Source organism: Urocitellus parryii, chromosome 1, assembly GCF_045843805.1.
Source record: "Urocitellus parryii isolate mUroPar1 chromosome 1, mUroPar1.hap1, whole genome shotgun sequence".
Taxonomy (NCBI): Eukaryota; Metazoa; Chordata; class Mammalia; order Rodentia; family Sciuridae; genus Urocitellus; species Urocitellus parryii.
Genome location: NC_135531.1, coordinates 36596910 through 36615510, shown reverse-complemented (window position 1 = coordinate 36615510; position 18601 = coordinate 36596910). Strand labels below are relative to the sequence as shown.

The following is an 18601-nucleotide window of genomic DNA, read 5'->3' as shown; positions in this document are numbered from 1 at the left end:
CCCACCTGCCTCCAGCCACCACCAGTTAATCCCATCAAGGATCAATTCACTGATTAGGTTAAGGTTATGGCCCAATCATTTCTCCTCTAAACCTTCTTGCATTGTCTCACAGGTCAGCTTTTGGGGACCACCTCACATCCAAACCATAACAGCCACCCGTTTCCAAAGAGCACCCTTCCCCTTCCCTTCTTTTTTACTCTCTTCCCCAGAGTCCATGCTTTTCAAAGCCTTGAATCAAGTACACTGGTAAATCCTTTCCCTGTAGTCACCAGGCCCCTTTTTAGTATTTTCACTCTTAGATTGAATTTCTCTTTCTCATGGTGCTTTTGTGTCAGTCTTAGGTTTCCTTTCTCTCAATACAGTTTTTTTTCTGGCTGTGGTGGGGTGAGAGGGCTTGAGAGTCCATTGATTTGGTGTTTATTTTAATACTCCTTAGAGATGGAGCATTCTCTGACTTCTAGCTATGCTGAGAGTTTGGGCTTTGTATACTTTTCCTTGTCCTTCTTGTTCTGTAGGTTTTTGGAGAATGTGTGGGGAGACACAGACCTATAAGATCATTGCTATCCTCAACTTTCTTTTTGCTAGGAGACGCCTAACTGCAAATTGGCCTTTAAAGTGGATAGGAACAAAATCTTACAGATTATTCAGGGGTTAAGCCTGAAATTTTCATTTGTTCAAATATTGATTATATTTTTTGCAATGATTTTAAAATTTTATTGATGTTTATTTAACTCCACTTTAGAATACTTATTTAAAATAATGTGCTCTTTCTAAATATGGTAAGTAAATTTTGAAGGTATTCTGGCTAATACAGAATGGTTATAATAAAAATATTCTCCTTTTTTGCCTTCATTACATAAGGAATATTTTATTTGGTCATGAGATTTTGTTGTTGTTATTGTTGCTCTTAGAGTCCCAGGCAAATTGTTAAAAATTCGAATTATAGGAGGTAGGGATGACAGAGAAGATAATTAATGGGTGCAGGGGAGCATTTGCATAGGAAGAATAACTTCTAAGACTCTGTAGCATAGTAGGGTAACTGGGGGTTGACAAAAATTAACTTTATATTTCAAGATAGCTAATAGAAAGAATTTTGAATTTTTCCAGCACAAAGAAATGACAAATGTTTACAGTGGTGTCTATGCCACTTACCCCAATCTGATCGTCACATATCACATGCATATATTAAAATGTCATACTACACCCTATTAATATGTACAGTTATTATGTGCCAATCAATCAAAAGCTTAAATTAAAAAAATCAGAACTACACAAACCATATATTTAGGATATAAACTATGTTTATATGTTGGCTTTTCTAAGCAAATAATAGAAAACTTAAAAAATTAATCACTGTGTCCTAAGGCCTTGATTTCATTTTTAATGCAAAGGATACCCTGCTCATGCTTTTATCTTCTTTGCTTTATATAAATGTGTCATATGTATTCTGAGGTGGCATTCTTCCCTTACATTTTCTTTGCATACGTTAAGATTCAGAAGCAGCTATAAAGTGTTGTTTTGCCAAGAAGGAAACGATACTTCCTGCTTCCCCCACAGGCAGCTTTGAGTCTTCCACGAAGACCTTTCTTTCACTGCTCTACTGTGATACCTGTTGTGGTTCTGATCCTGAAGCTTACTATGCACCTTTTCAAGCTCAAAGATTCATGGTGTTTTCTTCCTTGGATGTTATTCATATCCTGGACGTCGCACCATATTCGAGATGGAATTCGTCACGGCCTGTGGATGTGCCCTTTTGGAAAAACTTCTCCTTTGCCATTCTGGCTTTATGTGATAACCACATCATCTTTACCTCATATCTGTTCATTTGCTATGTATTTAACAGGGACCAGACAAGTGATGTCTTCAAAACATGGAATTCATATTGATGTCTGATGTAACTACATGGCTCATAGAGAAGTAAATGGTTCAGATGATGATAATGAAGGGTAGCCAACATTAAAGTGAATTTTTAAAACACAGATACTTATATTGTTTAATTTTTATAATTTTTGAGTACTTCTTGCTCAGAAAGTTATCTATAATTTTCTTAAAAATTTTATTTATATTGGTTGGGTATGGTGGCACACACCTATAATCCCAGCAACTTAAAGGCTAAGGCAGGAGTATCACAAGTTCCTCAATTTGGCAAGACCCTTTCTCAAAAAAAATAAAAGGGTTGAAGTATATACCTCAGTGGTAGTACAATTCCTAATACCATAAAAAATTTGTTCTATATCTCATATATGTCACTCTAGTGCAATATTAGACTCTTTCTTATGCCATGATATGTTTTTATTGCTGCTTGTGTTTCTGTGGCTTTATTAGTAGTTTTGTTAGGTTAACATCCAGTTAGTTGTCTGGGATTATACTTGTAAATTAGTCCATTTCCTGATGAAAAGCTTAAATTTTAGGATGACAATTTTATGGAAAGTTAACCATATTTGGGTCTACTTTTTCTTGAAATGTTGAAACAATGAGGTGACCAAAATAAATGAGATTGTGAATAAGGTGCATATTGAGGGCTGACATGTATTTGTTCCACATATATCGATTCTGACAGAAACTTAACTTTTAAAGTACTTTATGAGTTATGATTACTGGCAAAATCTGATTCAGAGCCCTCGTAAGACATCATAACATTCATAAAAGACAGTGACTCACATTAGACCTAGGTTATGATTTCAGAAATCTATTTAAGATATAGTTATAACATGTTAACTGTAGTTACATTTACTGAATTAGAATTTTTTAGTATCTTCACTCAAGAATCTCATGTCAGTGTTTTAAAAAACATAACCAAATTTAAAAAGATGTTTGTTAACCAATAGCATTAACAAAATGCTGGTACATATCATTTTAAAGGTAAACTCCTGATTGTGCCATTAAAATGGTTTTAGTTGCTATCACTTTGTCTATACCCTGTTCTAAAATATTGTACTAATTAAATCATCTTTTTAAAATCTGCCTGATATTTCAGGGATACAACTTTTTTTTTCTAAACAAAGTAGTTTTAGGAAATTTGCTTTTTCCTTTGTTCTTTCAGATAGATCTTCTACTAAAATGATTAGTATGTATTACAGGAGGAAAATTTAGTTGCTATAGACTTTATATTTGCACAGTTTCATGTTACTTTGATATTAAAGTCAGTATCCCAGAGGAAACCTTCTTTTCTTTGTGACCTATGTGCTATCTGTTATCTTCAGATTTTCTTACAGATTTGTGAATTATAATGCTAGCAATGTTGTGCCTTAATCTCCAAGAAAGCAATGCCTTATCCAAAGCAGAGTTTTATTATCTGTTAAGTTAAAGAGAACTCTCTAAATTGTTAGAGAGGTTCAAGATCCTCAGAGAAGTAACCATTTTTCTTACTGTTAAATTTGTTGCAATATGTTATGTTTTACAGTCTATTAGATCTTATCATCTGTTATTTATTATTTTTTAAGAGTAATGATTATGTATATTTGTGTGGTATAGTAGTGTACATTATATAATGGGGAAAATTTGTTTAGAGATTTTTAAAAAGCATTTGATTTAAGAAATTCATGGAAATAAAGTCTTATCTGTGTAACATGTTCTAAATTACAAAACCCTACTTTTTTCTTTAATTATATTAAACAAAAAAATTAAAGGGCCTTATTTAAGAATTTCATGTTGGCATTTGGGGGATTTTACAACTTTTTGTTAATTAGAATGGGAATTCACTTTGACCATCACTCTTTGCTTAAATAGTAACTGGAAACTTCACGTGTGGGTCTACCTCAGTTTTTACCCCTACTGTCAGAAACATTCCTCTTCCTTTAAATGGTCCCTGAAGCTATGATTGGAACCTCCAGGAAACCAGCAATCATCTCCACATGTCACCACTTTGCTCTTGCTCCTAATGAAAGAATTTGTGTCAATGCAACATCACATGTTGGATTGTATTTCGTTTGCCTGCTTGTTTTCCCATCCTCCACACATTGTCTGTTCACTTACTGTCTGTCTCTCTGGGCTGTTTGACTGATCTGACTTCCCAGACTGCTATTTTCTTGAGCTATGTTATTCCTTCCGGCTTTGTAGAAACTGCTTCCACTGAAAATTTTCTGCTCATCCCCAAGTGTTGCCAACTGGTAAAAGCTTAGAGTCTTCACAGAGGCCTGGGGAAGGAGCTCTGACCAAGAAGATAACTAAGGTGAGCCTTAGAGAAAAGAGAGCAGACAGGACAAACTCGCCATGGACCTGCACTGATGAGATGAACTGGGTTCAAAGGAGTTGGCTGCAACATTAAACAAGAAAACAGCAAAGAAATCACGCAACACACGGACATGAATGTCTCAGATCGAGTGTGGGACTGCTCTGCCACCTTAAGAGTCAGCTTCCAGGCTGGAAGGTGCTGGAAAAAGAGAGCGTGCACACAGAATCTCTATTTTTATAGGGGGATGGGGACACACAAAGGAGTTTTGAGAGAATATTCCTCCGCCAAACAAGGCAGGGGATAAGGTTTCTAAGGGGGGTTGTCCAGTCCCATTGGGTAATGCCCAAGTCCTGGGCTAGAGCAAAATTCTTTGCCCAGCAAAGGAGGTCAGTTGCTTTGCACAGTGCATGGTGTTCAATGCCAGACCAAACACCCTTCTTACTCAAGGCTGAGAGAGGATGCTCAGCTCATGGGCAGGGCGGTCTCCCACACTAAAGGTTTATATTTTCAACTTACCTAAAGCCCAAGTCAGGCCTACAGATATATGTGGGAGAACACACTTTTTATACTAGGAGTTTCCGTTGTTGGACTTTGTTTCCCAGAGCTACTGAAGGATGATTGAGGTCATTTAGTCTTGTGTTCTGCCTTGAAATTGGACAAGCCCAGTGATTAGCAACCATACTTTTACAACTTTCAAGAGAATTTCTAGTACTTTTGCTTTTTATATCCGGTTGCAAAGAAAATAGAACAGTTTTTTTTTCCTTTCACATTGTCAGTATGCATAAAGTCTGCATATACAAAGTCCAATTTATGATATAATAGCTATAAGGCACACAGGCACCTTGCACAACTTTGTGGCAACCAAGAAAACATCAGGATGGCAGAATAGATGATGCCCAAACCTCTGAGTATGAAATTCTGTAAAAACTTTTAGATACCATTGCCATATTTTAAATACTGTAAGCATAAATAATGACAAATCTTATGCTGTATATTAAATTCTCCTTTAAAAGCAAACTATTTCATATGATTGCACCAGCTAATATCTAAATGTCTAGAAAATTAGAAATTAGAAATCCGCAACATCTTTTGATTTGTTGAGGGGAGAAGCAACTCTTACTCCTCCATGGTTGGTTCAGGAGCCATGCTGAGGAGTTGAGAACTGTGCTGGTTTCTTCCCTGCTGTGTCCAGCTGAATTTGACTAGAAATGTACAGAACCAAAAATAGTTGTGCTTATGTATCATTTGACAGGAAGTGTCCAATGCTTTGTATATTTTGTGCCTCTTCTAGATGTCATTACACATTAACAAAGAACAAAGAATAGGATCTTTACCAATGTGCCAGTGCATCCAGCCAAATAATGTCATGTTATTTGATCCCTGTTGTACTGACTGCAAAATATATTATACATACAGCCAGTCAGTAATAGCATATGTAATAAATGTGCAGACAGATTTCCATTTGTTTTCCTGTCGTCCTTCTCTGTGACCAAATCATAATCTTAATAATGAGAAAATATCGAACTGTTATTGATTCTAAAGATAGAACCCTTAAGGAATTCATTAATTACTCATTTCCTCTATGTGATGCATTTTTTCTCTTTTATGTGTTGAAAGACATACTGAATTTAATTCTAATGCAATCTGCAATGTGAGAGGTTGATTTTTATGCAGTTTTATAATGAACTTAAGAGATATTTTGTGACAAGGTTATTTTTAACTCTTCATTTACACCAAGAAATGTTTATTTCTGATTATTGCAAATGATTTCAAGTATTGTAATGGTTATATGTTTTCAAAATAATCTATTTAAATTGGAAATCTTAAGACATTCAATCTAACTAAAATGCAAAATAAAACAATGAGGCTTGTTTATCTTCTGCTTAGAAAATTTTAAAAAGATTTATAATACTCAGTATTAACAGGAACTATCAAGAAATGGGCATTATTGGTAGAACAAAATTTACATTTTATTGTAAATTTTATTGTAGAATTTTGTAGCATATTTTAAAACTGCAAGCTATTTTACCCAAAAATTACAATTTTAGGAATTTATTTCCAGAAACTAAGCAGGTATGTATGTATACAAAGGAAAGGGATTTGTTGTTTACTTAAGATGGCAAAAATAGGGCTGGGGATGTGGCTCAAGCAGTAGTGCACTTGCCTGGCATGCGTGCGGCCAGGGTTCGATCCTCAGCACCACATACAAACAATGATATTGTGTCCGCTGAAAACTAAAAAATAAATATTAAAAAATTTTTAAAAAAAGATGGCAAAAATAAGCTGGATGCTGTGGTGCTCACCAGTAACCCTAGCTACTTGAGAGACTGAGGCAGGAGGATCACAAGTTCAAAGCCAGCCTGGGCTACTTAGTAAAATCCTATCTTAAAATAAAAAGGGTTAGGAGTAGTAGAGCACTTACCTAGCATGTGTGAGGCTTTGGGTTCAATCCCCAGTACTGAAAAAAGAAAAGAAAAAAGATGGCAAAAACAAAACTGGAAACCACCTAAGAGTCTTTGACTGGAGGATCAGTAACCTGATGCATTGTACAGACAATAGAGTACAAATGCCTAGTATTAAATAGACGAGGGAGATCCATGTGAAAATATATGTCTATATGAAATATTTTTTAAAAGCCAGTAATAGAACTGCATGATTCCAGTTTTGTAAAATAGGCATACATAGGTGGATATGTGTAGAAAACAATTTTGAGCTGGCTAGGTGGTAGAGTGCTTGGCTAGCATGCATAAGGCCCTGGGTTCAATTTCCAGCAACACACACACACACACACACACACACACACACACACACAAATTGAAACATTAACTACTAAGTAGTTGAAAATGATCATCTCTGGAGTTGAGGGTCATGAGAAATTTCTGCTTTTACTCTCTATATTGCGTCATGTTTTAAATGAGCATGTATGCTTTTTAAATATTTATTTTTAGTTGTAGTTGGACACAATAACTTTATTTCACTTAAATTTATTTTTATGTGGTGCTGAGGATCAAAGCCAGGGTCTCTCACGAATGAGGTGAGCACTCTACCGCTGAGCCACAACCCCAGCCTGTATGCATGCTTTTATACTGAAGCATTTTCTGTCATAAATGAAATTCTTAGGCAGGCTTGGTATGACATCAGCACCAGACTCTCTGCCCCTCAGACTCTGGTGCTCATTGTCCTGGTGGGGCAGGGAGCTGCCAATAAACTACTCTGTTCCCACATAGATTCTGCACCTCAACTGGGTCCACATACCTACCTCTATTATTTATCATTTCATCAGATTCTAGCAATATATCAAGGTCCAGACCCAAACCAAGAGGTTCACAGCAAATTCACTGATCTGTGAAACTCTGAATAATCAATTTCCAGAATTAATTTACACTTTGAATAAATTCAAAGCATTGCCATCTGCATCCCCTTGGCATTTCTTTACTCCCTGGTAATAATGATATTAGCATTTTACCCTTTGAACTGGAGTTGCAAGGAGTTATTTGACTTAACACACCCAGCAGCACCAGTTAATATTGTTGCGTCAATATTTGGACTTCCCAATCCCATTGACCCCCTAGATGCCTAAACAGGAGAATGTGAGTACAGCTCCAGCACATGTGATCCTCCTCAAAGAAAGCACCCATCTGTAGTCACACACCCATACTCATTAGTATTCATTTGACTTAATTTGAGCACCATGCAATTTACTAGATCAGTGATATTGATACCATGTATATAAAGTAGAGGCAGAGAGAAAGTTGACTCTATTATCTGATGATAAATGAAGTCTAGAATACTGGGTAGTGGTTACATAACAGAGTATTCACGCGTAACATAGCTTAATGTCAGTGCTAAAAGTATTCTGGAGATGATAGAAGGGTCCATTGTATGTGCAGAGGCCCTGTTTGTCTTGGAGAGCCATGTGTAAATACTGCTGGTCCCTCCTCCTGGTATTCCACAGTTGATTGCCAGTATCTCTAACAATAGTCTCTCAGTGTTGGGCCTGGTTCCCTAGTAAACAGACTCTGATGTTTCCATAGATCCTAAACTGATTGGCACAGGCTGCTCTTGTCCAATCCAGTCTCCTCAAAAGTGACTTGGACCCCAGGCCCTTCCTTCTGGAAAAGGCCCTACCATTCTGAGGCTTTCACACTTTGTACACCCTCTGCAAAACAGTGGGAAAAATCTGTTGCCTATGTGTATGTATCCTTGATAATCTCTTCATCTCAAGGTTCTTAATCACTTTCTGCAAAGCTTCATTTTCTAGGCCAGGTGACATATACACAGATTCCAGGGATTGGGAGGGAGAGATCTTTGGATTCAGATTGATGGCAGAATTTCAGGTCCTCATGCTCTTACAGAACCTTGCCGTTCTCCATCTGTATCTCCTCCCTTTTAACTTGGCCAACGCTTGGATTGTAGCCTTGTGAGATCCTGAGCAGATGATCCACTGAGTCATACCTGGCTCTAGACCCATGGAAACTATGATATAATAAATGTGTGTTGTTTAAGTTACTAAATTTGTGCTAATTTGTTATACGGCAATGAATTGTTACTACAATTGGTAAAAATTCAAGTCATAAAGATGTTTATGCAGTGAAAAGATTTTTCTACCATGCCAGACCATCACCTTCCTCACAACAATCAATAACAAGAACTTGTACTAATTAGAGCAAATAAAATAAAGAGAGAAAAAACTTGTGCTTCATCATTCCAGAGATCTAATATGCCATCAAAAGCATTTATATCAATCTGCTTGTTGTATATATATATATTTCACATGTAAATATACACATACACATGGGCAATCAATTTTTCCCATTGTTTTACAAGTTGTTCTTTTAACTTAAAGATGAGTAATCTGTCAATAGTTTTTTTTTTTTTTAATGGTCATGTTGTAGTCCATTGTGAGAATGTAACAATTTATTTCTTCTGTATTGGTAAGTATGCAAGTAGTTTTTAATATTTTCTGTTAATGCTTTAATGAGATTATTATACTTGAATCTTGCATATGTGTATCTGCATCTGTAGTATAAATTCCAGCAGTGAATCTCAAAGTATATCTTCATTTTAAAAGGATAGATATTGCCAAATTAACCTCCAAAGAATTTGCATCAATTTACATTCCTACTAACTGTGTGTGAGTAATATATGTATACACCATGTATTATGAAATGCTTTGATCTTTGCCACTTGGATGGGTAAAAAAAGTTACTTTACTTGTTTTTATTTGTACTTAAATTAATTTTAATAATGTTGTCCATTTAAAATAATATTCATAAGTGCTTATTATTTCTGTGAACTACCTATTTTTCTAATGAATCATTGGCCTCTTTCCTATTGACATATAAGATATTCTTATATAATAATCTTTTGTCCATTTTCTTGCAAAAGCCCCCCACATACACACACCTTTGCCATTTGTCTTTTATTGAGTTTTATTTTTTCAGTGATGATACAGGAGCAAAAAGGGGGGTGATCCCCTTCTGCACATCATGGTCTACACCCCTATATTAAATGACAGGTTAACAAGAGAAAAAGCACAACAAATTTATTTGATCATGGTTTTTTATGATACAAGAACCTTCACATTGAAGACCTCAGAGACATGGTGTGAATTAGTCACTTTTATGCTTAGGTTCAGTAAATCATGGAGAAATATAATTGGACAGAAAGAGTCTGATCATGATAATAGAGTGAGAGGGGAAATACAGCCAGGCCTCTCTATTCAGATCCTTCTTGGCCTGTCTGTGTAGCATTCCTTCCTCTCTGGTGTGGGATAGAACCCTTGCTGGAATGGGCGTGCGGCCCGGGTTCGATCCTCAGCACCACATACCAACAAAGATGTTGTGTCCGCCGAGAACTAAAAAATAAATATTAAAAATTCTCTCTCTCTCTCTCTCTCTCTCTCTCTCTCTCTCTCTCTCTCCTCTCTCTTTAAAAAAAAAAAAAAAAAAAGATCTACTATCAGACAAAGTAGGCCAGAATCTCTTCAATGGCCAGCTTCAAGACAGAAGGGCAACGGAAGACGAGTAGTATTTGTAGGTTATGGCTGTCTCGGGTGAGGGGTTGGTTTTCATGACTTACCACAGGGAGGAGTTGTTCTAGATCCATGGCTTGCCTTATGGGAGACTATGGGGCAAGAGACAGGGGGGCAGGAAAAGGTCTGGAACTTAGCTTTGGGGACTACTCCTGAGCCCTTTACTTTGAGGTCATTTTCTCAGTCTGAACAATAGAATTCGACTTTTTTGTGTGGTCAAATATTTTATTCTTTCCTTGATGGCTTCTGAGTCTTATTTTATGCTAGAAAGTAAAATGTTTCCACATTCCCTTTGAGTAGTTAATTCTTTAAATTTTCATCCATCAGAATTTAAGGCTTTAAGCTTTTATCTTTTTCCATGTAGGTACCCACTTGTTTCAAAATCATTTGATAAAAAATCCACAGTTTTTCCTAATATGATATGATAACTTAACAACATTATATTTACATAAACATCTTGTGGATTTATGCATCAATGGCACCCAATTGTAGTTACAGCAGACTTGGAATGGATTTTAGCATGCAGAAAAATTAGTTGCTCCTCAATGTTCTCTTTTGTCAGATTTTCATGGGGATGTTCTTTTTATTTCTATGAGCTGGAAGAACCATCCTCCTCTGATTTCCATTACTGACTGACCTTATTATGCAAGTCACCTAACTTCTGTGTCTCAGCATCCTAACAAAATGAATTGTGATATCAGAGTAAATTTGGGTTTTTCATGTATCTGAATCCTGAAGAAAAAAAAAAGTTGGAGTGTAAGTTGGAAGGAAACTATATTGTTAACCAGGAATAAGAAATTCTGTGCTTAGGGAAATTCCCTGCCTTAGCTCCAGGTTCAAACTTCGTTCCTATTGATTAGTCCTACATTCTTTCCTCTCTGTTTACTTTGGCATTCCTGATGCCCAACCCCATGGCACATTTAATTACAGAATGTAAACCATTCTGAAAAGCACCTCGCTCATGCTCCTAAAAGCCATCTCAGCCAGAAAAGTTTCCATCTTATTTCTAAAGAATACAGATTTCTGAGATGTATCACACACATGTGCACACACACGCGCACACATTCACACTTTCTGCCCTTGACCCTATTTCAAACTTATAAATTCTCTGGTGATATATATTTTTATAAATAATCCTCTTGCAATGTAATTTTTTTAAAAAAATTTCAGTATGATGTAGAAAACAACTCCTTATGAAAATGAAAGTTGAAAGTATCATTAGCAAGAGTATCAGTTGTAGCACTTTATGATCACACCCACAAGATTTTATTCATGTAATGGAGGACTGCTTATTTGAGATATTTATTATTCATGCAACCCACACTAACCATCTACTATTTGCTGAGCACTGAGGTATTGGGTGTAATGATGAATGCAGGATACAGATCTTGCCTTCACTGAGCCCAGTCAATTGGAAGAAAGAAGCATGCCCAGAGATATTTATACTATTAAAGATAAGTTAGCGTATATATTAAAATGTGACTTGCAACAAATAAAAAACTCAGCAGACTGCTTGCACAGAACAGGTAATCAATAAATATATATTTAATGATTAAACCCATTTTTCTTGAAAAAAAATTAAAACCCCATCAACCTGATTTGTATGGGCCTGTCTTTTGAAAATTTACATTTCTAAGAATTTTTTGAAGAGAATATTGAGATGAGGGGACAAAGTGTATAGGAATCATTATTATGGCATAATAATAATAATAATAACAACAACAACAACCAGTATAGCTGAGTAGTTCAATGGGAGAGCACTAGTTCAGCATGCATGAGGCCCTGAGTCAGATCTGTGACCCTGCAATGAATGAATGAATGAATGAATAAAACAATAGTAATAACCACCAGAAAAGGAAAAAAACCAAGCTACATAAATATTCAACGATTGGGAGAATCAAGAAAATAAACAATGACAAAACCATGTGATTGAATACTATGAAACCATTGAAAGAGAAAAATGCACAGACATAGGTATGGAGAATTAGTCCTGATCTACCAATTGAAATAAAAGTCACAAGGGCTGGGGATGTGGCTCAAGCGGTAGCGCGCTCTCCTGGCATGCGTGCGGCCCAGGTTCGATCCTCAGCACCACATACAAACAAAGATGTTGTGTCCGCCAAGAACTAAAAAAATAAATATTAAAAAATGCCCCCTCCTCTCTCTAAAAAAAAAAAAAGAAAGAAAGAAAAAGTCACAAAACAAGAAGTGTTATGTGACTATTTTTCTAAAGATAAAATATATTTACAAATAAAAAATTTTGAAATGGTTTATATCCAAATCTAAAGAGTTGACATTTGATTGCATTTGGGGTTTAAATGATTAGAATGATGTTATATAAATGTTTATTTAATGATTTACAATATAAAGGGAGTATCTGGTTTTAAATTATTCTTTAAATTTTTATATATCTTGCTAAAACACAATTATATATTAATGTAAGTACTTTTTTTTTTTTTTTTTTGTACCAGGGGTTGAACCCAGGGGAACTTTACCACTAAGCCACATCCTCAGCCCTTTTTACATTTTATTTTGATACAGAGTCTTGATAACTTGCTTAGGGCCTCACTAAATTGCTGAGGCTGGCTTTTGAACTTATAATCTTCCTGCCTCAGCCTCCTGAGCCACTGAGATTAAGGCATGCACCACCATGGTGGGGGGAGAGGGCTTTTGTTGTTGTTGTTGTTATTGTTTAGTAGGAACAAAAGTTTCCAAAACCTTAAAGTGTTGCTGTTACAGTAACAATGTTTCAATAGACATTTTTGGTTTTTTGCAAACAGAAAACAACACTTCTATGCAGTTGGGCCTGAGCTGTCCCACATGACACTGATAGGAGGGGTCTTCTGCTCTCAAGGTCCAGCCAGAAGGCTTTAAAAGCAGTGTCAGGTAGCAGAGGATGGGAAGCAGGGAGACACTGAGAGTCATGGGAGCTGTGCCTCAAAGAAGAGGGGCTTTTCTAGATGGGATGGTAAAGGCTGGGAAGATTATCCAGCAAACAGAAGGTCAGAGTCCTGGGAAGAGCAGCAAAATCAGGGATGCTGTGAATAGTGGCACATTTGGTGCACTGCGCAAAAGTACCTGCCTAGGAAAGAGTCGGGGTTGAAATGCAGGCTGGCCTTTGCTTGCCAAGTCGTACATCTCAGCTGCATCTTCCCTAAGGAAGGAATAAGCCCTCTCCACCCTCCTGCCGTGTCTTTATTATTAGAGGATAGGAATCTTTTGTTTCTATAAGCACATTTTGCCTGTTAAACTGTGGGTTCTGAGGCTCTGACCACGCAGAAAGGGACACCTTTTCCTATTTATAGAAGGTGCCCTGAGGGCTGTGAAGGCCACTGTCCAACAAAGTCCTTCAATCCTGATTTGAGTCTCCCTGAGGATGGAAGAGCCCTGGCCTGTGCTCTTCAGAGCCATTTCAAAGTGTGAGACATGCTTTGCATAGTAAGAGCTATCGCTGCAGGACACATTAAACATATTGGAGGAAAAAAAATCAGGTAACTTTTTCAGCTTAACAGCCTGAGAATATGTCAAAAGCCCTTCAAATCACCATTTCCTTTAACTTCACAATACTGCTTTTCAAAACTGATCCTAAAGAATAAGCATAAAATTTAAATTATACATGTCCTTCATTGCAGAAGTTATCTATAAAACTGAAAATTTTCCACAATCTTAATGTTTGGTGTTAAAAACAGTTGGTTCAGTAAAGCACAGTACCTCTATATTTGGTATTATGAAATACTGAAGCGGGGCAAGAGTTAAAAGTCGTGTTTTCGAGCTGGTTCATTCCTGACTAGGTGAAATGCCCAACACACTGGGCTTCCTTAGATTGGCAACATCCACAAGTGATGCTTTGGTTTGCTGAAGTGTCTGCCGTCCCTGTAGACAGGTTCCATGTCCCTTTTGCTCAACCTTTGTCCCCAGTGTCTAGCACAGTGTTTTGCATATAGTAAACTTTTATCCATGTTTATTCAATGAATGAGTGACTAGATGTGTCCAGAAAGATGGCTGTAGAATATATACCAACAGATGGAGAAAGCTTATTATTATTATTATTATTTTAGTTGTAGATGGACACAATATCTTTATTTTATTAATTTATTTTATGTGGTGCTTAGGATCAAACCCAGGACCTCATGCGTGGAGGCAAGTGCTCTACCATTGAGCTTTATAACCCCAGCCTGAGAAAGTTTATTTTTTACATTTCATAACCCACTTGAATCAAAGTGTGAAATATGATATGTCAAGAACTATGTAATGTTTTGAACAAGCAACAACAAAAATTAAAAAAAAAATAGGGCTAGGGATGTGGCTCAGAAAAAAATAATAAAAATTTTTACTTCTTTACACTTTTTAAAAAATTCTAAATTTTCTACAATGAAATATAATTTTTTATTCAGGAGATAACAGCATACTCTTAAATTGTAATTCAGCAGCCTGCCATAAATCATTGTTATGGTTTGGATACGAGGTATCCCCTAAAAGCTCACATGTGAGACCTTGCAAGAAGGTTCAGAGCTCAGTTGGTAGAGTGTTTGCCTCACACGCACAAGGCCCTGGGTTCAATCCCCAGCAACACACACACACACACACACACACACAAAAAAAAAAAAAAAAGGTTCAGAAGAGAAATGATTGGTTTGGGTTGTGAAATCTTAACCTCATCAGTGGATTAATCCCCTAATAGGGATTGACCGAGTGCTAACTGAAGTGGAAGGGTGTGGCTGGAGGAGGTGGGAATTGGGGGCATGGCTTTGGGGTAGATATTTGTATCTGGCAAGTGAAGACCTCTCTCTCTGCTTTCTGATCCCTGTGTGAGCTGCTTCCCTCTGCCACATTATTCTACCATGTTGTTCCTGCCTCACCTCGAGCTGCAAGGAATGGAGCTCGCTGTATATGGATTGAGACCTCTGAAACCATAAGCCCCCAAATAAATCTTTCCTCCTTTACAGTTGTGCTGGTTGTGTCCTTTAGTCACAGCAGCAAGTAGCCAACTAAAACTATTTATAATCTAGTTTTTTAATGTGATACCTTTGTTTGACTCTGTCCTGCTTTAACAAATTCACTAACTATAAACTAGAACTTAAATATCACAAAAGTTAAAAGTTCTTTGTTCTCAGTACCAAAGGATTTATGGAAGGGGTTTATTAAATTGACATCATCTTAGGACATTTAAATGGTATGAGCTTGCAAACTGTGCATACATATACGAGTTGCCTTTCCTCATTTTAAAATGTAAATAACTACAACAAATTTATTCAGAAATGTTACAAATAAAAAATATGGCCAAGTAGGCAAATACAAGCAAAGAGAACCATAGAATAAAAGGTAGAAATCAACTTCAAAACATTAAAGAGACAAATATTCAAAGCTAAAATTCACAATAAAATAACATAGGCACCTATGAAACAGTATGATGGGAACATTCATGAAGCAGAGAACAAGGCATATACTAGTTTTCAAGACAGATGGTCAAGGAAGTTTTACTGTCTTACTTTTATTTTGTGAAAGCTACTGTTTAGAAATCTTCTTCATCCTCCTAATTCAAACAGATCATTTTACCCAAATTACGGATGGCAGCAGATATTTTTATGAAAGGCTGAAGTCTCTGTATATACATATGTCTAGAGATACACATATAGAGATACATAAGTATATATAGATATAAATCCATACACACATTTCCATAGGTATTAAATTGACATAATAGTGTACATATTTATGGACTACAGTGTGATGGTTCAATACTCATCTACACTGTATCAAATCAAAATAATTGGCATATCCATCACCTCAAACATTTATCATTTCTTTGGGTTCGGAATGTTCAAAACCCTTTCCCACTAGCTATTTTGAGACATAGAATTAATTGTCATCAATCATAGTCACTCTTCTGTGCTCTATGACATCCTACCTAACTGCACCCCTATACCTGTTAGCCATCCTCTCTCCAGCCCCACTTTCCCCTGTCCTTCCCAGGCTCTGGTCACCACTATTCTACTCTCCACTTCTATGAAGTCAACTTTTTAGCTTCCACGTGGTATTTGTGGTATTTGTCTTTCTATGTCTGATTTACTTCACGAAACCTAATGTCCTCCAGGATCATGCACATCATTTTACTTCTCTTTAAACTATTTGATTTTTTTTCCTGGTAAAGAAAAAAATATTTCCAAAAGATTGTTACATCCAGATGTTCTTAGGGACATTTCACAATGTAAATTATGAAGCCAAATAAATAGTTTTAGGTTGTCCTCAAAGTGTTTCCTTCTGTGTCTCTGTCCCCTAACTCTGCTCGAGGCCCTAATGTCACACATTTCCCAGTCCTCTTCTCATTTGTTTTTATAGAAGCCCTAAGACCAGTTAAAGATATTTAAATAATCCCAGCAACCTAGGATTCTGAGGCAGGAGGATCGAAAATCAACTTAATGAGACCCTGTCTCAAAATAAAAAATAAAAAGGGCTGGGGATGTGACTCAGTGGTAAAGCACCTCTGGGTTTAATCTTTGGTATCAATAATAATAATAAATTTAAATAATGGAAGTTCTGAATCAACCAGCTATAGTTTGGTTGTGGTCTGAATATCCTCCAAAGATCCACTGTTATTAAAGTCTTGGTCTCTGGGGTGCTGCTGGTTGTAAAGTGGCAGAAATTTGGGAGGTGGGTCCTAAATGTAAGTACCTAGGTTATTGGAGGTGTGCCCTGAAAAGGAGCTGTGGGATGCCAGTCTCTCCTCCATTTCTTGAATGGTGATATAAGCTTCTTACACACACACACACACACACACACACACACACACACACAAACACACACACACACCCCTCCACCATAATGTTTCACAGTTGAGACCTGAAATACCAATTCCATGCCCTTGAACCTCCAATACTCTTTACAAGTTAACTGTCTCAGGTATTTTGTTGTACTAACACAAAGCTGCCTAATATATGCCAGCCCTTTGGGGGTTCTTTCCTACTTAATGCTGGTCCATGCCTGCCTAGTGAGTACCCTTCTCACACACAGACATGTGTACCCCATAATCATAGCTTGTACCACATTCTCTCCAGACAAAAATCCCACGATTCAATTTTCCCCTCACCTTCATTAAAACTAATCTGCTCAGTATTCCTTTCATTCATATCTTGGTTCATAGGGTTATTTCATGGCTTAAAAACTTCTGCTTTGGGCTGTCAGTTTTTCTTTTTAACAAGAGGGTGACAATACCTGCCCCAAGGCTGTGATTCTGGTGATAGTAATCTCATGTATCTACATTGCTATGCCCAACTGCCCTCCAGTAGCCCCTATTCACCATCTCACTTCAAAGCCCTCAGGAAGTAGTGTGTGTGTGTGTGTGTGTGTGTGTGTGTGTGTGTGTGAGAGAGAGAGAGAGAGAGAGAGAGAGAGAAAGAGGGAAATGCTGGTGACTCAAAAGCAGCCCCTATACTACACATATTCCTCGATTCTGTCCCCAATGCCTGCTTCCCAGCAGCGCCACAGTGGCATTTCATAGCAGAAGAAACACACAACAATGAAAGAGAAGTCAATCGATCAAATAAAGTAGCAAATGAGAGGTATACCCTGGAGTGCAGAGGGTCTGTCGAATCCTAGGCTCATAAGGTTTCCAGTTTCCTTGTCAGTCCCCTATTAAATCTGTGTAAATTTTGTCCTGTTGGATTAATAGTGACTCCTATTATCCAATAATCACCTTTAATTTCATTCTAAAGCAGCAGTGCCCAATGTAGATATGTGATCTACATGTGTGATTTAAAATATTCTGGGTTTAGGTTGCATATATAGTTGTCTTAGTCCATTTTGTGCTGCTATGGCAGAACACCTAAGACTGGGTAATTTAATGAACAGAATTTCTTCGGTAGCATTATAGAGCTGGGTAGTGCCAAGTCAAGGTGTTGACAGGTTCAGCCTCTCTTTCCCAGATGGTGCCTTATTGCTTCATCCTTTGGAGAGGAGCGATGCTGTGTCCTCACACGACAGAAGAGACCCAACCCATCCTCTTTCTTGGGGTGTTTTTCCATTCAGAAGGCTCCACCCTCGTGACCTAAGCACCTCCCAACCTCTCAACACTGTTGCAATGAGGACTAAGTTTCCACATGGGTTTCAGAAGAAACAAAAATATCAGAACCATTGCAGTAATTTTAAAATGTAAAGAAGAAACCGGTGAATTGATTTTAAAAATATATTTTATTTAACCCAATATGTCCAAAAATATTACATGTAGTCAATATATAAATTATTAATGAGATAATTTGTCTTATTTTTACATATTCAGTCTTTTAAATCTGATAGGTACTTTACACCTATGATACATCTGAATTTGAGTTAGCCACATTTCAGGGGCTCAAGAGCCATAGGTCGACTAGTGGAACAGCACAGTTCTAGAGGAAGCA

General features: G+C 36.9%; 1 protein-coding gene across 4 annotated transcripts in view; it reads left to right on the top strand.

Annotated features, from left to right (window-relative positions):
* The window catches only part of Tmem267 (transmembrane protein 267), a 29565-nt gene extending 23696 nt beyond the window's left edge, over nucleotides 1-5869 (top strand). For all 4 annotated transcript variants that reach the window (XM_026393601.2, XM_077800214.1, XM_077800217.1 and 1 more), the window contains one exon: nucleotides 1558-5869. In XM_026393601.2, the coding sequence (XP_026249386.1) occupies nucleotides 1558-1893 (336 nt within the window). In that variant the 3' untranslated portion in view covers nucleotides 1894-5869. The remainder of the gene's footprint in view (nucleotides 1-1557) is intronic.
* The last annotated feature ends 12732 nt before the right edge of the window (nucleotides 5870-18601 follow it).